Source organism: Opisthocomus hoazin, chromosome 7, assembly GCF_030867145.1.
Source record: "Opisthocomus hoazin isolate bOpiHoa1 chromosome 7, bOpiHoa1.hap1, whole genome shotgun sequence".
NCBI classification, from domain to species: Eukaryota; Metazoa; Chordata; class Aves; order Opisthocomiformes; family Opisthocomidae; genus Opisthocomus; species Opisthocomus hoazin.
In genome coordinates this window covers 71782901-71804939 of record NC_134420.1, presented here as the reverse complement: position 1 = coordinate 71804939, position 22039 = coordinate 71782901, and the positions used below count along the sequence as shown (strand labels likewise).

The following is a 22039-nucleotide window of genomic DNA, read 5'->3' as shown; positions in this document are numbered from 1 at the left end:
AATGAAGCTGGGGAAGATAGACAAATTGTTCTGATTAGCTCCGAGCTGGCAAATGTGACTCTTTGATTGTGTTTGGCTTTGTGTTGAGGAGGGAGTGTTACATAAAGGCTCTGCAGATTTCTCTTTTGCTGAGGTCCTGCCATACGAGCTGGCTGGCTTGCTGTTTCTCCACGGTCTACCCTACAACTGAAATATTTAACAAGTAAATCCAAAGGGAAACTTAAAACCACCTTTTTTTTTTATTCAATTATTGAAGTAACCTAGAAAAAGTGAAGCGTTACAACGTAAATGGTATTTCTGAACATGTATTGGTCTACACTGGGTAGGTCTATGAAGGCACTTGGAAGAACCAACAAGCATGAACAGATCAATTCTAGCATATTCTTCTAATATAAATACTAAAAGACATGCATTGAGGCAGTGGTGAAAAGACAGGATTGTCTTCTGGAAGGATTTCAATGCCTTTGCCATATTGCATAGCTGTTCCGCACCCTTGTGGAGCACACACAGTCTCTGTCTTCAGGGCTGTAGGTTGCTCAGACCCAGCACGATACTGCATCCTAAGCTCCCCGTAGGCGCTTACTTTTTGGATAAAAGGACCTGTTGGTCAAAACTATGAAAAATGAATCCACTCTTCTTCCAATAAAATAAAACATTTGAATAAGAAAGCTATGTTTTAAATTTGCTTGCATAAGCAAGAGTTAGAGTAATGGCCTGAGATTCACAGGACCATTTTTTTCCTAATATATCAATGTTTTCCACTTTTAAAAAAATACAGTAGTAAAGGCTTGAGGTATAACTTCACAAAATACTTTGCTAATCTTTGGCAGGAAGGTAGGTCGCTTCATTGGCCTCGGTTACGGGCTTTCCCCCCTTAGCTGTATGCAGTGACAGTTTTCTGGGTCTGAAGTTCTTTGGGTGCAAAGATTGTTCTTTCTCGAAACAGCCGTTGTTATTTCCGTGCTGCAGAGGGAAACGGGTGTCTTTAGCGTGTCGAGCGTGTAACTGCTGGCAGACAGCAAGGAGGGGAGGGGGTTGGTCGTGTTTTACCTCCGGGGCAGTAGGGATAAACTGCCGTTATTCCATAGAGATGCGATCGCTGCTCTGGAAGATACTCATCGGTGAAGGAGCCGGTTTCTTTGTCGATAGCTATCACCCCATCCCTGGGGATAAAAGGGGGAGAGGTGCTTTACTCATCTGTGGAACCTGGGGTTTTTTTTTTTCCCCATCTATACACGTTCAAGAACCGAGGCAGCTAAAAAGATTGGTCTGAACACCTCCAGAACAAGCAGGAGGAAATTTGCCCCATAAAAATCTCCATCCAGCTCATTCAGCGCATTTCTCTCGGGCGATGCAGAGTCACAGAGGAGCCTTCCAGGGAGAGATTATCTCCCCGAGAGTCTCCTCCAAGCGTGGCAAGCCCTTAAGTGTTTGTTGTAATCTGCTAAGATTTGATTGAAGCTTTGAGAGCTTCCAGCTGGAGCGGGAATAGAGGCGAGTTCCTGATGCTGAGGGCCTTGGGTGGCGGGGGGAGAGGGAACGACTGAGGACAGAATCTTTTCTTTGACTTAATCTAGATTCAGAAACTAGTGCCAAGTTTTATTAAAAAAAACCAAAACCCAACCACTATTTCTGTCCCTCCCAGGACGCTGTTTCTAAACAACCGTTCTGTGCCGAGATTTGCAAGCGGGCGTTGCTGGTGGTGGCACTGCAGGAGACCCAAGAGAGCGCTCGGGTGAGATGCCAGGATGTGGGGCTGGGGAGCAGGCTGGGGACAGCGTTCTGCTTCCCCGCCGGTGGCTTGAAGCCCCCCTGCATCCAACCTGCTCGCTAGCCAGGCTCCGCAGGGAGCGGCGGGGTGTTGGGGAGCCCTAGGACTGCTAGCTGGGCGTTCCTGGCCGTGGGAGGGAGTGGGTTTTCACAGAATCACAGCATGGTCGGGGTCAGCAGGGACCTCTGTGGGTCACCCAGTCCAACCCCCTGCCGAAGCAGGGTCACCCAGAGCAGGCTGCACAGCACCGCGTCCAGGCGGGGCTGGAATATCTCCAGAGAAGGAGACTCCACAGCCTCCCTGGGCAGCCTGGGCCAGGGCTCCGTCACCCTCAGAGGGAAGAAGTTCTTCCTCATCTTCAGCTGGAGCTTCCTCTGCTTCAGTTTGTGCCCGTTGCCCCTTGTCCTGTCGCTGGGCACCACTGGAAAGAGCCTGGCCCTGTCCTCCTGACACCCACCCTGCAGATATTTGTAGGCATTTCTAAGGTCCCCTCTCAGCCTTCTCTTCTTCAGGCTGAACAAGCCCAGCTCCCTCAGCCTCTCCTCATAGGAGAGATGCTCCAGTGCCCCCTCAGCATCCTCGTAGCCCTCCGCTGGACTCTCTCCAGTAGCTCCTCATCTTTCTTGAACTGGGGAGCCCAGAACTGGACACAGCACTGCAGATGGGGCCTCACTAGGGCAGAGTAGAGGGGGAGGAGAACTTCCCTTGCCCTGCTGGCCACACTCCTCTTGATGCACCCCAGGATCCCATTGGCCTTCTTGGTAGCCAGGGCATGCTGCTGGCTCATTGTCACCCTGTCGTCCCCCAGCACTCCCAGTCCCTCTCCACAGAGCTGCTCTCCAGCAGGTCCGCCCCAGCCTGTACTGGTGCCTGGGGTTGTTCCTGCCCAGGTGCAGGACCCTGCCCTTGCCCTTGTTGAACTCCATCAGGTTGACCTTCTCTTTCCTTACCGTCTCCAGTCCGTGTGGTAGAAGTGATTGGCGTAACTGATGATGCTGAAGGGGTAGTTGAGGTTGTTCTGTACGACGCGCCGGCCCGTGCCATCGGGGAATGTGCACTCCAGGTGTTTCGTTCCTTTTCAAACACAAGACAGTTACCAGGCCATGAAAACCCCACCAAACCTGATCTTTCTATTCACTAAACTTTGAAACGGCTTCTCAGCCTAAGGATGTAGAAACAACTCGGGCTGTGAGCCCCCCAGCCCCGTCACACCAAGTCTGTGGGGCAGGACAGTGGAAGGGGGCAGAGAAGCCCACAGGTAGCAATGGGCTAAAGACATAAATAGCTGGTTTTTTCCCTCGAGGCTTCGTGTGTCGTAGCCTGAGCCGTCCTCGGTGAAGTTACCTGCGTCTGCCCAACAGAGCAGCTTGGAGAAGGGGTCGAACGTCAGGCCGTTGGGCAAGCCGATGTCCTTGTTCACCAGGACCCTCCTGTTGGCTCCGCTGACAGTGGAAGTTTCGATTTTGGGTGCTTCACGGTTCCAGTCCGTCCAGTAAAGGTTGCTTGGGAAATAATTATATCGTGAACAAACGGGAAGCACAACACTAAGGAGTGGCAGGAGATGATCGGCTTTCTCTTCGTTACTGGCTCTTGTCAGGAGAGAGGCCTGGTTTTCCCCTTAACAGTGCCTGAAATAAATCTTTATTTGATTTGAAAAAAATCCCTAAAAGAAAACCAGAATGATGTCAAACATGTTTACGACCCAAACTGTAGCTCCTAGACGAGGGCGAGTCTGAGGAGTAGCACATTTTGTATCGCAACAGCACCCTAGAGGCACAGCTCGTGTTTTCAAGCGCCAGCTTTTAAAAATATCGTACGTCCTGACACTGAACCAGCAGGTTTAGCCAAATCCTGAATTTTTAAATAAAAGCGGAGGTGGGGAGCAGAGCCAATCCCTCCTCCGGGGTGTGCAATGTAGGAGAGCTGCTCCCAGGGTGGGATGGGGCCTTGGCACCACCACACACATCCGACTCGTAGAATCACAGAATCATAAAATCATTAAGGTTGGAAAAGACCTCTGAGATCATTGAGTCCAACCATCCACCCAACACCACCATGTCCCCAAGTGCCACATCTACACGGTTTTTGACCCCCTCCAGGGATGGGGACTCCACCACTGCCCTGGGCAGCCTGGTCCAACGCCTGACCGCTCTTTCAGTAAAGAAATTGTTCCTAAAATCCAATCTAAACCTCCCCTGACACAACTTGAGGCCATTACCTCTTGTCCTATAGCTGGTTACCTGGGAGAAGAGACCAACCCCCACCTCACTCCAACCTCCTCAGGCAGTTGTAGAGAGCGAGAAGGTCCCCCCTCAGCCTCCTCTTCTCCAGACTGAACAGCCCCAGCTCCCTCAGCCGCTCCTCATCAGACTTGTTCTCCAGACCCCTCCCCAGCCTCGCTGCCCTTCTCTGGACACGCTCCAGCCCCTCAATGTCCTTCTTGGAGTGAGGGACCTCACTTTGCACCTTGCAAAGCCCTTGCCCGCGAATCCCTCCAGAAACGCCGCTGCTCACCCTCGGACGGGGTCCACCGCGATGGCCCGGGGGTTGACGAGCTCCATGTCGAAGAGCACCTGCCGCTCGGAGCCGTCCAGCCGGGCTCGCTCGATCTTATCCAGGCCACTGTCGGTCCAGAACATGGCTCTGCGCAGGTGGTCCACCGCCAGCCCCTCGGGGCTCATGAGCCCTGCCGGAGGGACAGTTGTGGTCGGTGGCCGGGGACACATCACTCGTGGACCTGCCGCAGTGCCTCGACCCACAGCCAAGGGATGTGGAGGACCCCAAAGTGGGACAGCCCCAGAGCTGCCACGGGCACAGACTGGCGCGGACCCAGCCGAGGTGGCTTCGGGCAGATGTCACCGGTGATGGGAGCACACCTGAGTTGATAACGGTCTCCGGCTCAGCGCCTGGCTCCAGACTCGCCCGACTGATGGTCCGTCCGGCCACGTCGGTCCAATAGATCGTCTTCTCCCGGCAGTCATAGTCAATGCCCACCACGATGGAGCCCTGCCAGGATCGGGAGAGGGACACAGGGTGAAACCCATGGCCAGGAGGCTCCATGGAATCATTCAGGTTGGAAAAGACCTCTAAGAACATCAACTGCCAACCCAACACTGCCATGCCTGCTAAACCATGAGAACCCTTCTCCCACCAGCCAGCACTGGGAGCTGCCCAGGGGCACTCTGCAAGGTGCAGCAATGGGGAATGATGCTCAGATCCCTTTTCCCCAGCAAAACCCAACACTGATGGGCTCCTACTGCGCAGCTGAGGCTGTTTGGCCAGCTGTGGCAGGCACACACCCACGTCCAGATGGGTTTCAAACCCCTTGGCTCAAGGAGAGACCGCTCCAAGAGCGAAGCCAGCCCGAGGAACGACCTTCAGGATGGGGATAGGGAATACTTGGCAAGGTGTCTCAGGGAGGTGCAAGTGCAGGGAGGGTCACGGCACAGCTTTTAGCGTTCCACTCCCTGGTTCTGGCCTGGCTGGAGACACGCATGGCCGTGCTCCAAGAGGATTCCGAGGAAGGGAAAAGGCAAGTTTGCAGTGGAAACACGCAGCTGTCGATGAGGGGACTGGAGCATCTCTCCTATGAGGAGAGGCTGAGGGAGCTGGGCTTGTTCAGCCTGGAGAAGAGAAGGCTGAGAGGGGACCTTAGAAATCCCTACAAATATCTGCAGGGTGGGTGTCAGGAGGATGGGGCCAGACTCTTTCCAGTGGTGCCCAGCGACAGCACAAGGGGCAACGGGCACAAACTGAAGCAGAGGAAGCTCCAGCTGAAGATGAGGAAGAACTTCTTCCCTCTGAGGGTGACGGAGCCCTGGCCCAGGCTGCCCAGGGAGGCTGTGGAGTCTCCTTCTCTGGAGATATTCCAGCCCCGCCTGGACGCGGTCCTGTGCAGCCTGCTCTGGGTGACCCTGCTTGGGCAGGGGGCTGGGCTGGGTGACCCACAGAGGTCCCTGCCAACCCTGACCATGCTGGGATTCTGCGATTCTGTGAGCTGGCAGCCTGGGGCCCCGTGACCGATGGCCGAGGAGCTCTGCGAGCACCCCAGGCAGCCCCAGGCATGGGACCCGCTCCTCTGCTGGGGGACAGCTGGAGGAAGAGTCATCCAGCACAACCAACGTCCCCACAAACCAACCTCAACCTTCAAGAGGTGACCCCCCCCTCCAACCACCACAGCTCAGACCAGAGCGGTCCGGCCATCAGCCTGTCCCCAGCTCCCTCGGGTGGCCCTGCACCCCGACCCCAGCGCCGGAGATACCGTACATGCAGGGAGAGCAGGGTCTTCGCCGCTTCCTTCTGCAGCCGCGTGCCGTTGAGCGGGAGGTAGCCGATCTGCTGGCCCTGAGCGTAGAGCAGAAAGGTCCCCGTGGCCGGTGGGGACACGTCGGGCCGGGGCGAGGGCCGGACGCTGGGCGGCGCGACGCTGGGGAGACCTGGAGCATCAACGGCGGGGGGACGGGGAGAGAGATGGCTTGGGGATCATCAGCCCCTCGGCTCCGCACCCAAGCCGGGGGTGCAGCGCCAGGAGCCCATGCTGTGCTAGATGGAAGGGGGGTGACATGTGGGGTGCTGAGCTCTTACATGGCGGGGTGCTGCCGGGCTCCGAGCGCGTGCCTTGGATCTCCCGGCCGCTCTGGTCCACGCACCAGCAGTACCCGCTGTCCCCGTGGCACTGCAGCGGGGCGAATTCCCCCCCGGCGTCGCACTGGGGCACGTACTGGTCGTGGCGGGGGGTGCCCCCGTAGTGCTCCAGCAAGCTCTGCCGCCAGCGCTCGCACATGGTGCGGGGCCTCTGCGTGGGCTCCGGCGCGGGGACGGCGACCATCACCCCTGTGATGGACCCCAGGTGCAGGGGTGGGGGGCTCAGGGCTTTGCCGGAGCCCTGGGTCCCCCCCCTCCGTGCTGAGGATGCCGATTTGGGCACCGACCTGGGGTCCCGCAGCGAGGCGGCGTGCTGCCCGGTGCCGTCCGCGTCCCCGCGATCTCCTGCCCCGCGGCGTCCACGCACCAGCAGTGCCCGCTGCTGCCGTGGCACTGCAGGGGCCGGTACCCCCCCTCCTCATCGCACTGGGGCACGTGCCCGTCACCCACGGGCGAGGGTCCCGGCGGCACGGCCCGCGGGTACAGCCGCTCGTGTTCGCAGGGGGTCAGCTGCTGGATGGACTCTGCCGGCATTGAACACCCCCACCCCGGGCTCAGGGGGGCTGAGCAGCACCCCTGGACCCCCCTGGCACCCGGGTTTGGCCCCGCTTCACCCCGGGCTGCAGGTGCTGGGCGATGCTCCGCCGGGGCTGCCCCTCCCCGGCCCCCTCAACACCTCGTGGCTGTCCCCTCCGTCACAAGGTGCCCCAGTGGCCACTGCCACTACAACCCCGTGGGTCAGGGCGCCCTAAGAGCCCCCCAAGGTGCCCAACCACCCGTTTGGCAGCACCCTGCACCCAGGCCATGGCAGTGAAGCCCCCGGCTGGGCAGCTGGGCAGAGGGTCCCCTCCGCTGTCCCCACCGCCGGTGGCTGCGGGACAGGGAGGGCTCTCGGCACCCTCTGCCACCCAGCACAACCCACGCAGCCAGCCAGGGCGTCCCCCAGGTACCCGCCGCCCCAGGACCCGACCCGTCTCCCCTCACCCCCCGAGCGCTGCGGGGCGGCACCGACCTGGGGTCCCGCAGCGAGGCGGCGTGCTGCCCGGCGCCGTCCGCGTCCCCGCGATCTCCTGCCCCGCGGCGTCCACGCACCAGCAGTGCCCGCTGCTGCCGTGGCACTGCAGGGGCCGGTACCCCCCCTCCTCGTCGCACTGGGGCACGTGCCCGTCGCCCACGGGCGAGGGTCCCGGCGGCACGGCCCGCGGGTACAGCCGCTCGTGTTGGCAGGGGGTCAGCCGCTGCGTGCTCCCTTCCGCCATGGGAGAGCCAAAGCGACAGGACAGTGAGTCGGGGGGAAGCCACCCGGGGTCGAGCGGGCGCGGGGGCGAGCTGGCAGCCTTACCGTGCGAGCACTGGAAGCCATCGCCCTCGTAGCCGGGCTGGCACCGGCAGGAGAAGGAGCCCGGCGCGTTGTAGCAGGTGGCAGCTGGGTGACACGGGTTTTCGGCGCACTCGTCCACGTCTGTGCCCGAGGAGGATGGCAATCAGCCGACGCAGGGCACCCTGGCCGCCACGCGGCGCGGGCACCCTGCGGTCCCCCCCCCGTGCCCCCCGTACCGGAGCAGTCGATGCCGTCGCCGGCGTAGCCGGGCAGGCACTCGCAGGCGGCGTGGCCCCCGGCGCGGGGCAGGCAGCGCGCCCGCTCCCCCGGCCCGCAGGGGTTTCTCCCGTCCTCGCAGGGGTCGGTGGCTGCAGGGACAGCGGGGTGAGCCCCGTGGGGCAGAGGGGTCGGGGGGGGGACCCCGAAAGGTGGGGCTGGCACTTACGCACACACGCCTGCCCGTCCTCCGCCGGCCGGTACCCGCTGCGGCACTCGCACCGGTAGCTGCCCGGCGCATTCAGGCAGACGGCGAAGGGGCCGCACTGGCTCAGGCCCTCGCTGCACTCGTCCACGTCTAGAGGAACGGGGCACCGGTGGGACACCCCCATTTTCGGGATCTGGCTGCTGGGGCGGGGGATTCATCCTGCCCCAAGCTGCCCATCCCACGTCTGCCGCTCCTGGAGAGCTTCCCCAGGTGCCCCCCGCAGCCCCCTGCCTCATTTTCCCCCCATGATTCACCCAACTCCTTGGAGCAGCTCCAGGAGCTCTTCAAGCCGTGGGGGCTGTGAAGCTGGGGCGCGTCCCAGCACCCCAAACGAGTGACCACCACGGTGCCCCGCATGGGACGGGGTGCACCGGACCCCCCGCCCGCAGCCCCCCGCTCACCTCGGCAGCCCCGTCCGTCTCTGCGGTACCCGGCCGCGCACTCGCACGTGTACTCCGTCCCCGCGCCGGGCTGGCAGCGCGCCGTCGCCTCGCACGCGTGCGTGCCGTCGCGGCACGGGTTCGCCCGCGGGTTCTCGGCATCATCTGCGGGCAAGGGGTGGGGGGGAAACGCCTGGGTGAAACAGGGAGCGGGGAATCGCCGTTCCCGCTCGCATCCGACGCAGGCATCGCCCCTGCGCTGCAGCACCCTCGTCCCGCGCAGGGACCTGTGGCTGTGTCACCCAGTGCCACCCCTGCTGCGGTCCCGCCCTCCACGCCAAGCTGATTTGAAAAAAAAAACACCTCTCTTTTGGCTGGTTTTGGGGCAAAGCAAAACGCTGTCGTTTCGGGAGCGGGCGGGAGTCAGCAGCATCCCACCCCGGGGCCGGGCGCTGGAGCTCACCCGGTGCCGCGCCGATGCGGGCGGCGAGGGCGTAGCGCAGGACGTGCTCCCGGCCGTCGTAGAGGGCGAAGGCGTGTGACACGCTCAGGCGCTGGCGGGCGGGCGGGCGGGCGTGCGGGCAGCCGGCGAAGGTGATGTTCTGGCGCAGGCGGTAGGACAAGGTGTGGTTGGCGGTCCCCGCGGCCAGGACGTATTCCCGCCGAGCAGAGGAGGTCACGGCTGCCGGATGGGATGCATTAGGAGGAGTGTGGGCAGCAGGGCAAGGGAGGTTCTCCTCCCCCTCTGCTCTGCTCTAGTGAGGCCCCATCTGGAGTGCTGTGTCCAGTTCTGGGCTCCCCAGTTCAAGAAAGATGAGGAGCTACTGGAGAGAGTCCAGCGAAGGGCTACGAGGATGGTGAGGGGGCTGGAGCATCTCTCCTACGAGGAGAGGCTGAGGGAGCTGGGCTTGTTCAGCCTGGAGAAGAGAAGGCTGCGAGGGGACCTTAGAAATGCCTACAAATATCTGCAGGGTGGGTGTCAGGAGGACGGGGCCAGACTCTTTCCAGTGGTGCCCAGCGACAGGACAAGGGGCAATGGGCACAAACTGAAGCAGAGGAAGTTCCAGCTGAAGATGAGGAAGAACTTCTTCCCTCTGAGGGTGATGGAGCCCTGGCCCAGGCTGCCCAGGGAGGTTGTGGAGTCTCCTTCTCTGGAGATATTCCAGCCCCGCCTGGACGCGGTGCTGTGCAGCCTGCTCTGGGTGACCCTGCTTGGGCAGGGGGTTGGGCTGGGTGACCCACAGAGGTCCCTGCCAACCCTGAACATCCTGTGATTCTGTGATTCTATGGCAAGAAAACATCCCTAGGATGGAGAAGAACCATCGAATCATAGAATGGTTTGGGTTGGAAGGGACCTTAAAGCTCATCTGGTCCCAACCCCCCTGCCATCAGCAGGGACATCTTCCACCAGGTCAGGGTGCTCAGAGCTCCATCCAACCTGGCCTTGAGCACTGCCAGGGAGGGGGGAGCCACAGCTTCTCTGGGCAGCCTGGGCCAGGGCCTCACCACTCATTATACAGAATTTCTTCCTTATATCTACTCTAAATCTCCCCTCTTTCAGCTTGAAGCCATCCCCCCGTGTCCTATCACCCCATGCCCTTGTCACAGCCCCTCTCCAGCTCTCTCGCAGCCCCTCCAGGCACTGGCTCTAAGGTCACCCCGCAGCCTTCTCTTCTCCTGAAGAGCCCCAAATTAAAAAACAGAGCGGCACCATCACCACCGATGCCTCTCAGAACCGCAGCGGGGTCGGGGTGGTTTCGGGGCACGCAGAGATGACGTGTGAGAACCCAAACCCGGGGCTGAGCGCGGGCTCCTACCTGAGCTGGAGTAGTGGTAGAGCTCCTCGTAGGGAGTGATGTGGACAGTGACGTTCTCCGGGAGAAACGGCGCCTGGCCCTGGATGTGCGTCCTAAGGCTGAGGTAATTGTCCGGCCCCAGGCCCTCGGCCGTCTGGGTGACCTGGACCGTCTCCTCCCCGGGGTAGAAGGTCACCTCCAGGCTCTGGGTGAACTCGGCGCCTGGGCAGGAAAAGGGAACGGGCGCCGCTCGGTTGCGGGATTTTGAGGGAATACCCCCCCAAAACATCCCTCCCTGCTCCTCGGGCGCAGCCACAGGGCTGGCAGCAGGGAGGTGACAGCCAGCCGAACCCGGGGAGGTGGTCGGAGGAGCCGCGGGGATGCTCCGAACCCCCCACCCGCCCTCCCCTCCCCGCCTCCCGGGACCACCACCCCACCAAGGAGCTCCAGGCACGTCCCAGGTCCCCGCTCACCGGTGATGCTGAAGCCATTCTCGGAGCCGGGCTCCTCCAGGGCGAAGAGCCAGGCGAAGAGCCCGCCGACGGGCAGGAGGGGCAGGAGCGCCCGGGCAGCGGGCTGGGGCACCCCGCTGATGGCCGTGTAGGCTCGGCCGTCGCTGCCCACGATGTAGGCGTGCAGGTCGACGTCCTGGAAGCCGACGGGCTCCCGTCCCACCGTCAGGCTCCCGCTCACCTTCCCGTTGAGGCGATGCACGGCCCCTGGGCGGGGAGACGGGCACCCATGGCACCCGCCGCCCCGGCATGGGGTGCCCGTCCCCGCCGCCCGCCCCGCGTACCTTCGGGCAGGCACTGCCGCCCGTTGCCGTAGTAGGTGGCCCGGCAGTGGCAGCAGATGCCGTCGGCGTAGTCGGTGCAGAAGGCGTGCGGGGAGCAGCGCCCGTGGTGCTGGGCGCACATCTCCTTGCCGCCCGCGCTGTAGGTGAAATCTGGGGACGAGGCGAGAGGGTTGGGGACGCGGCGACGAGAAGCCACCCCATCCCGGGGGGTGGGCACCCCACCTCAAATCACAGAATCACAGAATGGTGGGGGTTGGCTGGGACCTCTGTGGGTCACCCAGCCCAACCCCCTGCCCAAGCAGGGTCACCCAGAGCAGGCTGCACAGCACCGCGTCCAGGCGGGGCTGGAATATCTCCAGAGAAGGAGACTCCACAACCTCCACAGCCTCCCCGGTCCCAAAAACACCGGCGAGAGACGGGACAGCCGACAGCGACGCTTCCCAAGAAAGCTGCCCGTGGGAGGCTGAGGGTTTGGAACCTGCTGCCCAATTTCAGGCAGATCTGACAGGGCGAGGGATCAAGTTCCGGCGTATTTTGGGGTGACAGCTGGCCAGGGACGGGGCTCTGCTCCCCGGACGCGCGGCGGCGGCAGCCCCTCGGCGGCAGGATTTGGCGGCGAGGAGCTGGCAGGGCAGCAGCTTCGCCGGAGCGACGCCAGCCCCCGCGAGCTCCGGCTGCTCGGGAAGAGCCGAGCTTCCGAGCGAAGAGGCCATTTTTTTTTAGGGACCCACCCGTCCCCGCGCGCTCGTCGCAGGGGCTGTCGCCACTCACCGTCGGGATTAAAATGCACGTCTTCCTCCACGCCGACGCCGTGATGCCCGGAGCTGTAGGAAGAAGGGTTGGCAGGGTAGCTCTGCCGGGCACCGCCGTCGCCATCGGGGTACAGCCAGCGGCTCCGCTCCGGCCCCGGGGACGCGGGGACCCCCTCGGGGACGATGCCCGGCAGCGCCGGGGAGCGGGGCTCGTCGTCGGGACGCGGTGACGTGGCCTCCGAGCCATGCCGTGCCGTGGACGCGCGGTCGGCGTGGCCGTAGAGCGCACGGGCGTCGGCGGCGGTGCCGGAGCCGTGATGGGTGGGGGTCTGCGGCACGCTGGGGTTGGATCCCCCGCCGCCCCCCGGCTCCACGTGCTCCAGGGGGGCTGCGCTGCCCACGTGGAAGACCCACACGCCGGGCACCCCCGCGTTGCTCTCCCTGAAGGGCAGCAGCACAGATGAGCTTCCATCACTGGCGTGGTGGGAAAGCCCCCCAAAAATGTACCCCCCACCCTCGCCCCGCACCACCCCTCCCAGGACCCCAAACTCAGCTCCCGTTCACGTGGGGCTCAGCCCCCCACCCCCCCGACGCAGCCCATCACCCCCAGCTCGCTCCCCTTCTTCTTCCAACCTTTCCACAGCGCCGGGGGCTGGGAGAGGGGGACCCCGCTCCCCCCGCTCCCCCTGCCCGCCCTGCACGGCCCCCCCAGGCGCCACGCACCGCTCCAGCCGCCTCAGAGCCTGCTCGCTGCTGGCCAGGCTGTGGAAGAGCCCGTCCCTCTTCGGGTCATCGCCGTCCCCCCAGCTGAAGCCCACCCTGGCCGGCAGCTCCAGCTGGACGTTGTAGGACTCCTTGGGTCGCGTCCCCAGGAACTGGAGGCCGCCCTCGGGGTAGAGGAAGATGGCGTAGGTGTCCTCATCGTCGTAGGCTATGACCGCCTGGAAGGTGTTGAGCTGTCGAGGGGAGAGCAGGACAGACGGATGTCACGAGGGGCAGAACCCCAGAGGACTGAGACGGGGAAGGGGACGAGGGACACAACAGCCACCTCCCCATATGCCAGGTGCATGCACAGCAGGGCTGGCACTCACAGAATCACAGAATCACAGCATGGCAGGGGTTGGCAGGGACCTCTGTGGGTCACCCAGTCCAACCCCCTGCCCAAGCAGGGTCACCCAGAGCAGGCTGCACAGCACCGCGTCCAGGCGGGTCTGGAATATCTCCAGAGAAGGAGACTCCACAGCCTCCCTGGGCAGCCTGGGCCAGGGCTCCGTCACCCTCAGAGGGAAGAAGTTCTTCCTCATCTTCAGCTGGAACTTCCTCTGCTTCAGTTTGTGCCCGTTGCCCCTTGTCCTGTCGCTGGGCACCACTGGAAAGAGTCTGGCCCCGTCCTCCTGACACCCACCCTGCAGATATTTAGAGGCATTTCTAAGGTCCCCTCGCAGCCTTCTCTTCTCCAGGCTGAACAAGCCCAGCTCCCTCAGCCTCTCCTCGCAGGAGAGATGCTCCAGTCCCTCATCATCCTCGCAGCCCTCCTCTGGACTCTCTCCAGTAGCTCCTCATCTTTCTTGAACTGGGGAGCCCAGAACTGGACACAGCACTGCAGATGGGGCCTCACCAGGGCAGAGTAGAGGGGAAGGAGAACCTCCCTCGCCCTGCTGCCCACACTCCTCTTGATGCACCCCAGGATCCCATTGGCCTTCTTGGCAGCCAGGGCACGCTGCTGGCTCACGGTCACCCTGTCATCCCCCAGCACAGCCAGGTCCCTCTCCACAGAGCTGCTCTCCAGCAGGTCAGCCCCAGCCTGTACTGGTGCCTGGGGTTGTTCCTCCCCAGGTGCAGGACCCTGCCCTTGCCCTTGTTGAACCTCATCAGGTTCCTCTGTGCCAACTCTCCAGCCTGTCCAGGTCTCGCTGGATGGCAGCACAGCCTGCCGGTGTACCCACCACTCCTCCCAGTTTGGTACTGGGAGGGTACCAAACTTGCTGAGGGTACTCTCTGTCCCTTCATCCAGGTCATGGATGAAGAAGTTGAACAAGACTGGGCCCACTGCTCACCCCTGGGGCACAGCGCTAGTCACAGCCTGCACGCTGCAGCCCGGGAGCCCGTCACTCCCGTCCCCCTCCTCCCATCCTGCCCCCGACACCAGCAGCCTCCCTGCATCCCATCAGCACCGGAGGAAAACCCGCACCCCCCTCACTTCCCCCCCCACCGCGAACAATTTTAGCTCGGTTTCCTCAGGAAAAAACATCCGCGTGCTCCCGCCTTCCCCCCACCCATACGTCCCGCTATAGGCACGCCGGCCGCCCGCCGTGCCAGCCCCGCGAGCCTTGGGGCCGCGGCAGCCCCGAGGGAAGCTGCGTCGGGACCGCAGCAACAACCCGCGGGGCCAGCACAACCCGTACGAGCCACCGGAGAATCCACACGCACCTTGCGGTCGCCCCGAATGGCGTTTGGGCCACCCTCCCCACCCCGAACAAATACACACAAGCAGGGAACGGCGCCCGAGCGAAGGAAAAATGATCAAATTCCCAGTTTCACCCCCAAAGCAGCGGGCAGGAGGGGTGGGGGGGCCCCCCGATGCTGCCCCCCGCCCAGCCCTGCCCGTGGCCGCAGCGTCAGCCCCGATTTGGGGGTGCAGGGCCCCCACCCCCGGGGGCATCGCCGGGTTTCCGGGCAGCGAGATATAAAGAGCCTTGTTGTGAGCGTCGCACACTCGGGCATTCAGCGACCCCGCGTGAAGGCGGCCAAAAAGCTGGGGGGGGGGCATAACCCCCCCGCCCAGGGCCAGATTCCTCCCCACGCAGCAGCTGCCGGACTCATTTTTTGGTGGGGGGGGGACCTGGTGGGTGACACCGAGGGAGGGCAGCCCCCAGCTCCCGGCAAAGAGCTGCAAAGGGCAAATTCCAGCCCAAAGGACAATTCTTGCCCCCCCCCCTCACACCCACCCCACAGAAGCGGGGTCAGCTCTCGGCCCCCCCCCCCCCCCCCCCCCAGGCTCTGCAGCCCTGGAAAGCGTCACTGCAGGGACTCGGAGCTTGTCCCCAGGGAGCTGGAGGGGGACAGGGCGCTGCTGGCAGCGCTGCCAGGGACCCCCAAGGCAGGGGATGGGGGGGGCTTTGAATCCCCCCTCCCTGCCTTCACCCAAATTTCTGCTTGGGAGGCTCAGAAAGCCGCGACTTTCCAAAGCGGGGGGGTAAAGGCTTCGAGGCCGGCCCCGGTTCTGAGCAGCGGGAGGGCGGCGTTTCACGAAACTGCGTATTTGGTCAGAAAAAAGGGGCGTTTTGGGGTGGTTTTTAGCAGTTTTGGTGAAGGGGGGGGGGGGGGTTCAGCACAGCCGCGTTCCAGCGGGTCCTGAAGGAAACGTTCCCCGGAGCGGCTCGTTCCCAAGCCAGACCGCTTCCATTTTAAACCCTGACCCAGCCTCCCAGAGAGGAAAAAATACCCCAAAACCCAACTGGGAAGAGCAGCGGAGGCCGCGGCTCCGACGGCGGCGAGGTCGCCGCGAGGCCCCTGATGGCATCCCTTCGGCTGCTTTCCCGAGTTTTCAATTAGAGGAAAAAATGTAGCGTTGGTTCCTTCCAAAACCTCGGTTTCTTCCCCTCTTTGGCTTCTCCCACAGCAACCGAAGGGCCCCGGAGCGGGGGGGACGGCTCCCGGTGGCCCGTGGGGACCCGGTGGCTGCTGACGGGCTTTGGCGAGAGCCCGTCACCCGTCGCACGGCTCCGGGTGTTCACAACCAGAGCCTTCCTCCCGCCACTCCTCACATTCAGGTCCTTTCCAGAAGCCCCGTCCTGCGGGCAGAGCGTCACTGTCACCTCCTCGGCCTGTCACCAGCCTAAGGTGAGGCTTGGATCCCACCCCGGCAGCGGATCCAGCTTTTTGGGGAAAGGCAGGAGCCATATCAGCCCGTGGGTCCCCTCCAATCCAGCGGACCACCTCTCAGCTTCTTATTCCAGACACAAAGTCATCCCGTGGTGGAAACTCTGAAGCCGGTTCCTCGCCAGCAGTGTTCGTCAGTGTGCGGGCAGAAGGAAGGAGCAGCCCCAAGCCATCGGCAGATGGTCATGGTGACCCCAGGCCATGGCTTCCCCCAGCTCCCCCCAGCCCAGCTCTGCCCTCCAAACCCACCAGCACTGTAAAGCTTTGCCTGAAAAGCAGGGGAAAGCCCGAGCACCTCCAACCATGGAGCTGCAGGCAACCTCTAAACCTCTTCTGCCCATCAGCAGAGCCAACAGACCCACCAAGCCCACAGCTCTGAGCAGAGAGGAGAGGCTCCACGTCTGCCCCGCTGCTCATCCAAGGCACGGATGGACCAGCCGAGGCTGGATGGACCCACCATCAGCTGCCCAGAAAGAACAGGCTGAGCGTTAGGGGTGCTACCCAAGGAAGACTCATAGAATCATAGGTGGGAAAAGACCTCTCAGATCATGAAGTCCAACCATCCACCCCAACACCCCCATGCCTGCTAAACCATGTCCCCAAGTGCCACATCTACACAGTTTCTGAACCCCTCCAAGGATGGGGACTCCACCACTGCCCTGGGCAGCCTGGTCCAATGCCTGACCGCTCTTTCTGTGAAGACATTGTTCCTAATATCCAATCTGAACCTCCCCTGATGCAACTTGAGGCCATTGCCTCTCGTCCTATCACTAGTTACTTGGCAGAAGAGACCAACACCCACCTCACTCCAACCTCCTTTCAGGTAGTTGTAGAGAGCGTGAAGGTTCTCAGCCTCCTCTTCTCCAAACTAATCCTCCCACGCCACGTAGGATGGGCATCATAGAATCGTAGGTTGATTAAGGTTGGAAAAGACCTCTAAGATCATGAAGTCCAACCATCCACCGCAACACCACCATGCCTGCTAAACCATGTCCCCAAGTGCCACATCTACACGGTTTTTGAACCCCTCCAGGGCTGGGGACTCCACCACTGCCCTGGGCAGCCTGGTCCAACGCCTGACCGCTCTTCCAGCAAAGAAATTGTTCCTAATATCCAATCTGAATCTCCTCTGACGCAACTTGAGGCCATTGCCTCTCGTCCTGTCACTGGGAGAAGTGACAGATATCACCTATCACCTGGGAGAAGAGACCAACCCCTGCCTCACTCCAACCTCCTTTCAGGTAGTTGTAGAGAGCGAGAAGGTTCTCAGTCTCCTCTTCTCCAGACTCATCCTCCCACGCCACGTAGGATGGGCGTCATAGAATCAGAGGTTGATTAAGGTTGAAAAACACCTCTAAGCTCACCAAAGTCCAACCACCAACCCAACACCACCATGCCTGCCTCCAACCTCAGCCCATCGGTCTCACCTTCTCGGAGGGCTCGGTGTCCTGTGAGAGCTCCTGGTAGGCGCCCACGTCCTCCCAGGTGGCGATGAACACATCGGTGGGCACGAAGGAGCCGGCGGTGCGGGGGAACCCAGCCCGGATGTAGCCTGCAGCCTGGTCCAGGACGTCCGGAGAGTCGTCTTGCCGGTAGTAGATGTTCCCTCTGTCACCGGAGGTGTCGAGGTCGGCCAGGAAGGGAGCGATGACGGGGAAGTCTGTGGGGAAATCGTCATCCACGTACTGGGTCTCCCTGGGGAAATCCTGGGTGGAGATGACCCCGTTGGTCCCCACCTGCAGGGAGAGTGGCGCAGGGTGCTCAGGAGCTGCAGAGGTGCCTCCGCTCCCCGCGTCGGAACGGGGCGCGGAGCTGAGAGCCCCGAGACCGCGTGGTCCCATCCAGCCGAGGAGAAAACAAAAGACCTCGGGCTTCTCCATCCCCCAGAGAGCTGCAGCTCGGGGGGGGCTGTCCCAGCTGCAGCCGCTGCTGGCGGGGAACAGCTGCCGAGGAGAAAGCCCTCTTGTTCCTCCGCAGCAGCCGGGGACACCGGGCGGGAGCGGGGCGGAAGGAGGGGGATGGATGGATGGATGGATGGAGAAAAGGGATGGATGGATGGATGGATGGATGGATGGATGGATGGATGGATGGATGGATGGATGGAGAAAAGGGATGGATGGATGGATGGATGGATGGATGGATGGATGGATGGATGGATGGATGGATGGAGAAAAGGGATGGATGGATGGATGGATGGATGGATGGATGGATGGATGGATGGATGGAGAAAAGGGATGGATGGATGGAGAAAAGAGATGGATGGATGGAGAAAAGACACATGCAGCGGTGCAGGGTGGAGGTGGCAAGGAGACATCTGGGTGGGGGGGGATCAGGGGTGGTGGAGAAGGGGTGAGGGGAGATGGGGGACGAGGGGGAACGGGTCGGGGGGAAGAGGAGGGGCGGGAAGGCGGAGGGGGTAAAAGCGAAGAGGAGGGATGGGGCGGTGGGGCAGAGGGATGGAGAGGAGGAGGGCGGGGGAGACAGGGAGGGCTGGGAAGATGGAGGGAGAGAGGGAGAGGATGGAGAGGAGGAAGGAGGGGGGAGGCCGGGACAGACAGGGAGGGCTGGGAAGATGGAGGGAGAGAGGGAGATGATGGAGAGGAGGAAGGGGGAGGGCCGGGACTCACGTAGAGGCGGCGGGCGGCGCGGCCGTAGAGCAGCGGGGAGCGGCGGAGCGGGACCCCGGGAGAACTCTCGTCGTCTCCGACCCGCAAGCGGGCATCGCCGCGGACCGGGCCGTGCGGGAGCAGCCCCGTGCGGGGCAGGGCCGCCCCCGCCGCCAGCACCGCCGCTAGCACCGCCGCCACCGCCCGCATCCCCCCCCCCCCGAAACCCCCCCTCCCCCACTCCCGGCCTTTTTTTCCTCGACGGCGCCGACCGGACCCGACGGGGCGGACCGGAGCGGACCCGGCGGAGGGCACCGGCACTGGCCCCGGCGGGACGGGCCCCCGACCCGGCGGAGCGGTACGAAGGGGAGCGGAGGAGCCGAGCGGGACCCGACGGGACGGCCCCGACCGAGCGGGCGAAGGGACGCGGACCCGGCGGGGGCGGGGCGGGGCGCGCCGCTGGGGGGCGGGACCAAGCCGCGGGCGAGTCGCCATTGGATCCCCCCGGCCTCGGCTCCAACCAATCGGCTCTCACCCCAAAATCCGCCCCCCCCCTCCCCGGACCCCCCGCACAGGGAGCCGGGACCCCCCCTTCGTGCCCCGAGGCCCCGCATCCCCCCGCCCCCGCAGCCGGGCCCGCAGCCAGCCGGGGTCGGGACCGGGACCGGGGCGTGGGCGAGAGGCCCCGGCCGCTCCCCGCTGCCTGCCCGGGGGTCCCGCTGCCGGGAGCCGGGTGGGATCGGAGGTCTCACCCACGGGGGACCGGGCTGAGGATGGGGGACGATGGAGGGGGGCTTTGGGGAGTTGGAACCTCGAGACCCACCACCCGCCATCTCCACCCGGAGGGGCCGAAGCTTCGAGGACGGGCAGCCCCGCGGGGGTTCCTCAGCTTTGGTTTGGGGTGTTGGGGTGAAAGGAGACCCCCACCCCCCCAGGATCCAGGCAGACGAGGGGTCCTGGAAATCCAGGCTGAGGAGCGGCCCAAAGGCTCTGCTCCTTCTTCTTGGAGCGCTTCCCGCTTCCCTGGCCCCCGGCCAGCGTCGGCGTCGCATCTGTCCCGAGATGCGTACGTGCCCGAGGAATGCCAGATAACGAGAAGTGTCAGACCCCCTAAGCTGGCGAGAGAAATAAATCAGGGACGCGTTCGTGGCATTCCCGGCGGGAATCCTGGCCGGGGGAAGCAGCTGGGCACCCTCCACCCCGGCCCTGTTGCGGTGACCGGGATTTGTCGCCGTGGCCCCCTGTCCCTTCCATCCCCGGCAAAGTGGGAGCTGCTGCAGCCCCGGCATCGTGGGGAGCTGCTCCCACCCGTGCCGGGGCCGGGGATGAACTGTCCCGGCGAGCGGGACCGCGGGGGACGCATCCGGACACGCTGCCGTCCCCCTCGGCCGCGGCCGGCTCCGGCCCTTGGAGGGAAACTCCTCGCCTGGCCATGGAAAACCATCAGGGCTTGGAGCGCAGCTGGGGCCAGCTGGACGCGGTCTGCAGCCTTCGAGGAGGTCCCCGTGCCAAAAAAAGTGGCTTTTCCCTGAAGCTCAGGCACCCCCGGGGAAATCCTGTGTGGCGAGGGGCCGGCAGCCCCTCTGCGTCCCCCCTCCCGGGTCCCACCCCCGCAGCAGGCACAAACCCAGCCTCGTCCCCCCGACACCCCAAGGTCTCTCCCGAGGGCGAGACCCCGGCCGGCACGTCCCTCCCGCAGGGGAGGGTGGCATTTGGTGGCACCTAGGAGGGGGCGATGGGGGGGGGGTGATTTGCAGGCCACTGTGGCTGCTGTCCTGAGACATCTCGTTAAGACCAATATATAATATCTCGTTACCTTCTAATATGTATTTTTAAGGGGTAAATTAACTGGGGTTTTCAAGCGAGGAGCTGCGAACCCCACAAGTTCCCTGCACCGGCTCCAGCCAGCGCTGCCCCGTGCCCGGGCGAAAGGGGCCCCGCGGGCGCTGAGGACCCCCTGCCACGTGGAAGGGGCAGCTGCCAGGCTTTCGCACAATCTTCAGGGCACTAAAAAACGCTTTTTACCACCCCCTCAGCAAAACTGGCACCAGTCAGCTGAAAAAAACAGCGGTTGTGAAGAGCTGGAGCCGCACCCTGGCAGCGGGAGCAGAAAGTCCTGCTGGCACGGGCATCCCTGCGGCTTCGGGAGCGGCTGGGAGCCTCGCCAGGCACGAGGATGAGGATGGGGACGGGGACAGGGATGAGAATGGTGATAAGGATGGGGACGGGGACAAGGGTGGGGACTGGAATGGGTGTAGGGATGGGGACGGGGTCAGGGATGGGGATGAGGATGAGGTAAAGGATGGGGACGGGGATGAGGACGAGGATGGGGATGAGGATGAGAATGGCGACAAGGATGGGGATGAGAATGGGGACAAGGATGGGGATGAGGATGGGGACAAGGATGGGGATGAGGACGAGGATGGGGATGGGGACAAGGATGGGGATGAGGCTGAGAATGGGGAAAAGGATGGGGATGAGGACGAGGGTGGGGATGAGGATGAGGATGGGGACAAGGATGGGGATGAGGACGAGGATGGGGATGGGGACAAGGATGTGGATGAGGATGGGGACAAGGATGGGGATGAGGACGAGGATGGGGATGGGGACAAGGGTGGGGATGGGGACAAGGATGGGGATGAGGATGAGAATGGGGAAAAGGATGAGGATGAGGATGAGAATGGGGACAAGGGTGGGGATGAGGATGATGATGGAGACAAGGATGGGGATGAGGACAAGGGTGGGGATGGGGACAAAGGTGGGGATGAGGATGAGAATGGGGAAAAGGATGGGGTCAAGGATGGAGATGAGGATGAGGATGGGGATGAGGATGTGAATGGGGACAAGGATGGGATGGGGACAAGGATGGGGATGGGGACAGGGATATGGATGGGGATGGGGTCAGGCTATGCTCGCTCACACCGTCTGCCGGGAAAGGAGGTGCTTGCGGGGACTGATGCCTGTAATTGCTTCCATGTGCCTCAGCAGAGCTTTTTGCTGGGGGGGGGGGTAGCTCTTTTCATAGCTTGGGCATTAAAAAAAAAAAAAAATTATCAATAGGCATTTACTTGGCGGCGTTTTGTGCAGAAACAGATGTGCTGGAGTTGGAGGAGGTGGAGGATGCTCTGCGGGAGCGGGACCCAGAAGCCCCCCTGCCACGGACACTCACAACTCCCACTGCTAAAGGGGGCAAACCAGGACAAGCTGCTCACCGCCCAGCAACCCCCCCCCCCCCGTCCTGCTCCGGCCAGATGTGGCTGCTGGGGAACGGCCAGCGAGGAGGAGGAGGAGGAAGGGCAGGCGAATCCCTGGCGCGAAGGCTGTTTCGGGCAGGAAATCCCGGCAGCCTCTTCCCCAAGGCCTGGCAGCCCTGGGATAGCCGAGCAGCCGCGGCCGGCGGAGATAAGAGAAGCAGCAGGAAATGTGCATCTCTCCTGGGACGGCCGGGAAAGGAAGCTCGAATCCCGATGACCGGAGCAGGGCTGGGGGCTGCGGCAGAGCGCAAGAGCTCGCAGAGAGCATCGGGGCCGTTCGGCGCTTTGGGGTGTCGGGCAGGAGCAGGGGTTGGGTGAGAGCTTTGGCCGGCTCTGGCGTGGGCTCTGCCGGC

The 22039-nt window shown here is 62.9% G+C and overlaps 1 protein-coding gene across 1 annotated transcript; it reads right to left on the bottom strand.

Annotated features, from left to right (window-relative positions):
• Positions 1 to 22: 22 nt before the first annotated feature.
• On the bottom strand, positions 23 to 18642 carry NID2 (nidogen 2). The gene is made up of 22 exons (XM_075427206.1): positions 18454 to 18642; positions 17254 to 17562; positions 12668 to 12900; positions 11964 to 12385; positions 11193 to 11342; positions 10870 to 11115; positions 10418 to 10618; positions 9064 to 9282; positions 8622 to 8765; positions 8182 to 8310; positions 7973 to 8104; positions 7758 to 7877; positions 7428 to 7664; positions 6703 to 6939; positions 6356 to 6604; positions 6038 to 6207; positions 4648 to 4777; positions 4286 to 4457; positions 3116 to 3273; positions 2722 to 2845; positions 1051 to 1163; positions 23 to 963 (listed from the first exon to the last, which is right to left on the bottom strand). The coding sequence occupies exons 1-22, from the start codon at positions 18640 to 18642 to the stop codon at positions 953 to 955; spliced, it is 4095 nt and encodes a 1364-aa protein (XP_075283321.1). The 3' UTR covers positions 23 to 952.
• Between the last annotated feature and the right edge of the window lie 3397 nt (positions 18643 to 22039).

What these genes read in the sequence shown, in the direction of transcription:
- NID2 (XM_075427206.1), bottom strand. Translation starts at nt 18,642, where the DNA reads ATGCGGGCGGTGGCGGCGGTGCTAGCGGCGGTGCTGGCGGCGGGGGCG. An exon ending in CGTGCATTTTAATCCCGACG is followed by an intron (nt 11,343 to 11,963) that starts GTGAGTGGCGAC and finishes CCTCGTCCCCAG; the next exon opens with ATTTCACCTACAGCGCGGGC. An exon ending in GCCTCGCTGCGGGACCCCAG is followed by an intron (nt 6,605 to 6,702) that starts GTCGGTGCCCAA and finishes GGTCCATCACAG; the next exon opens with GGGTGATGGTCGCCGTCCCC.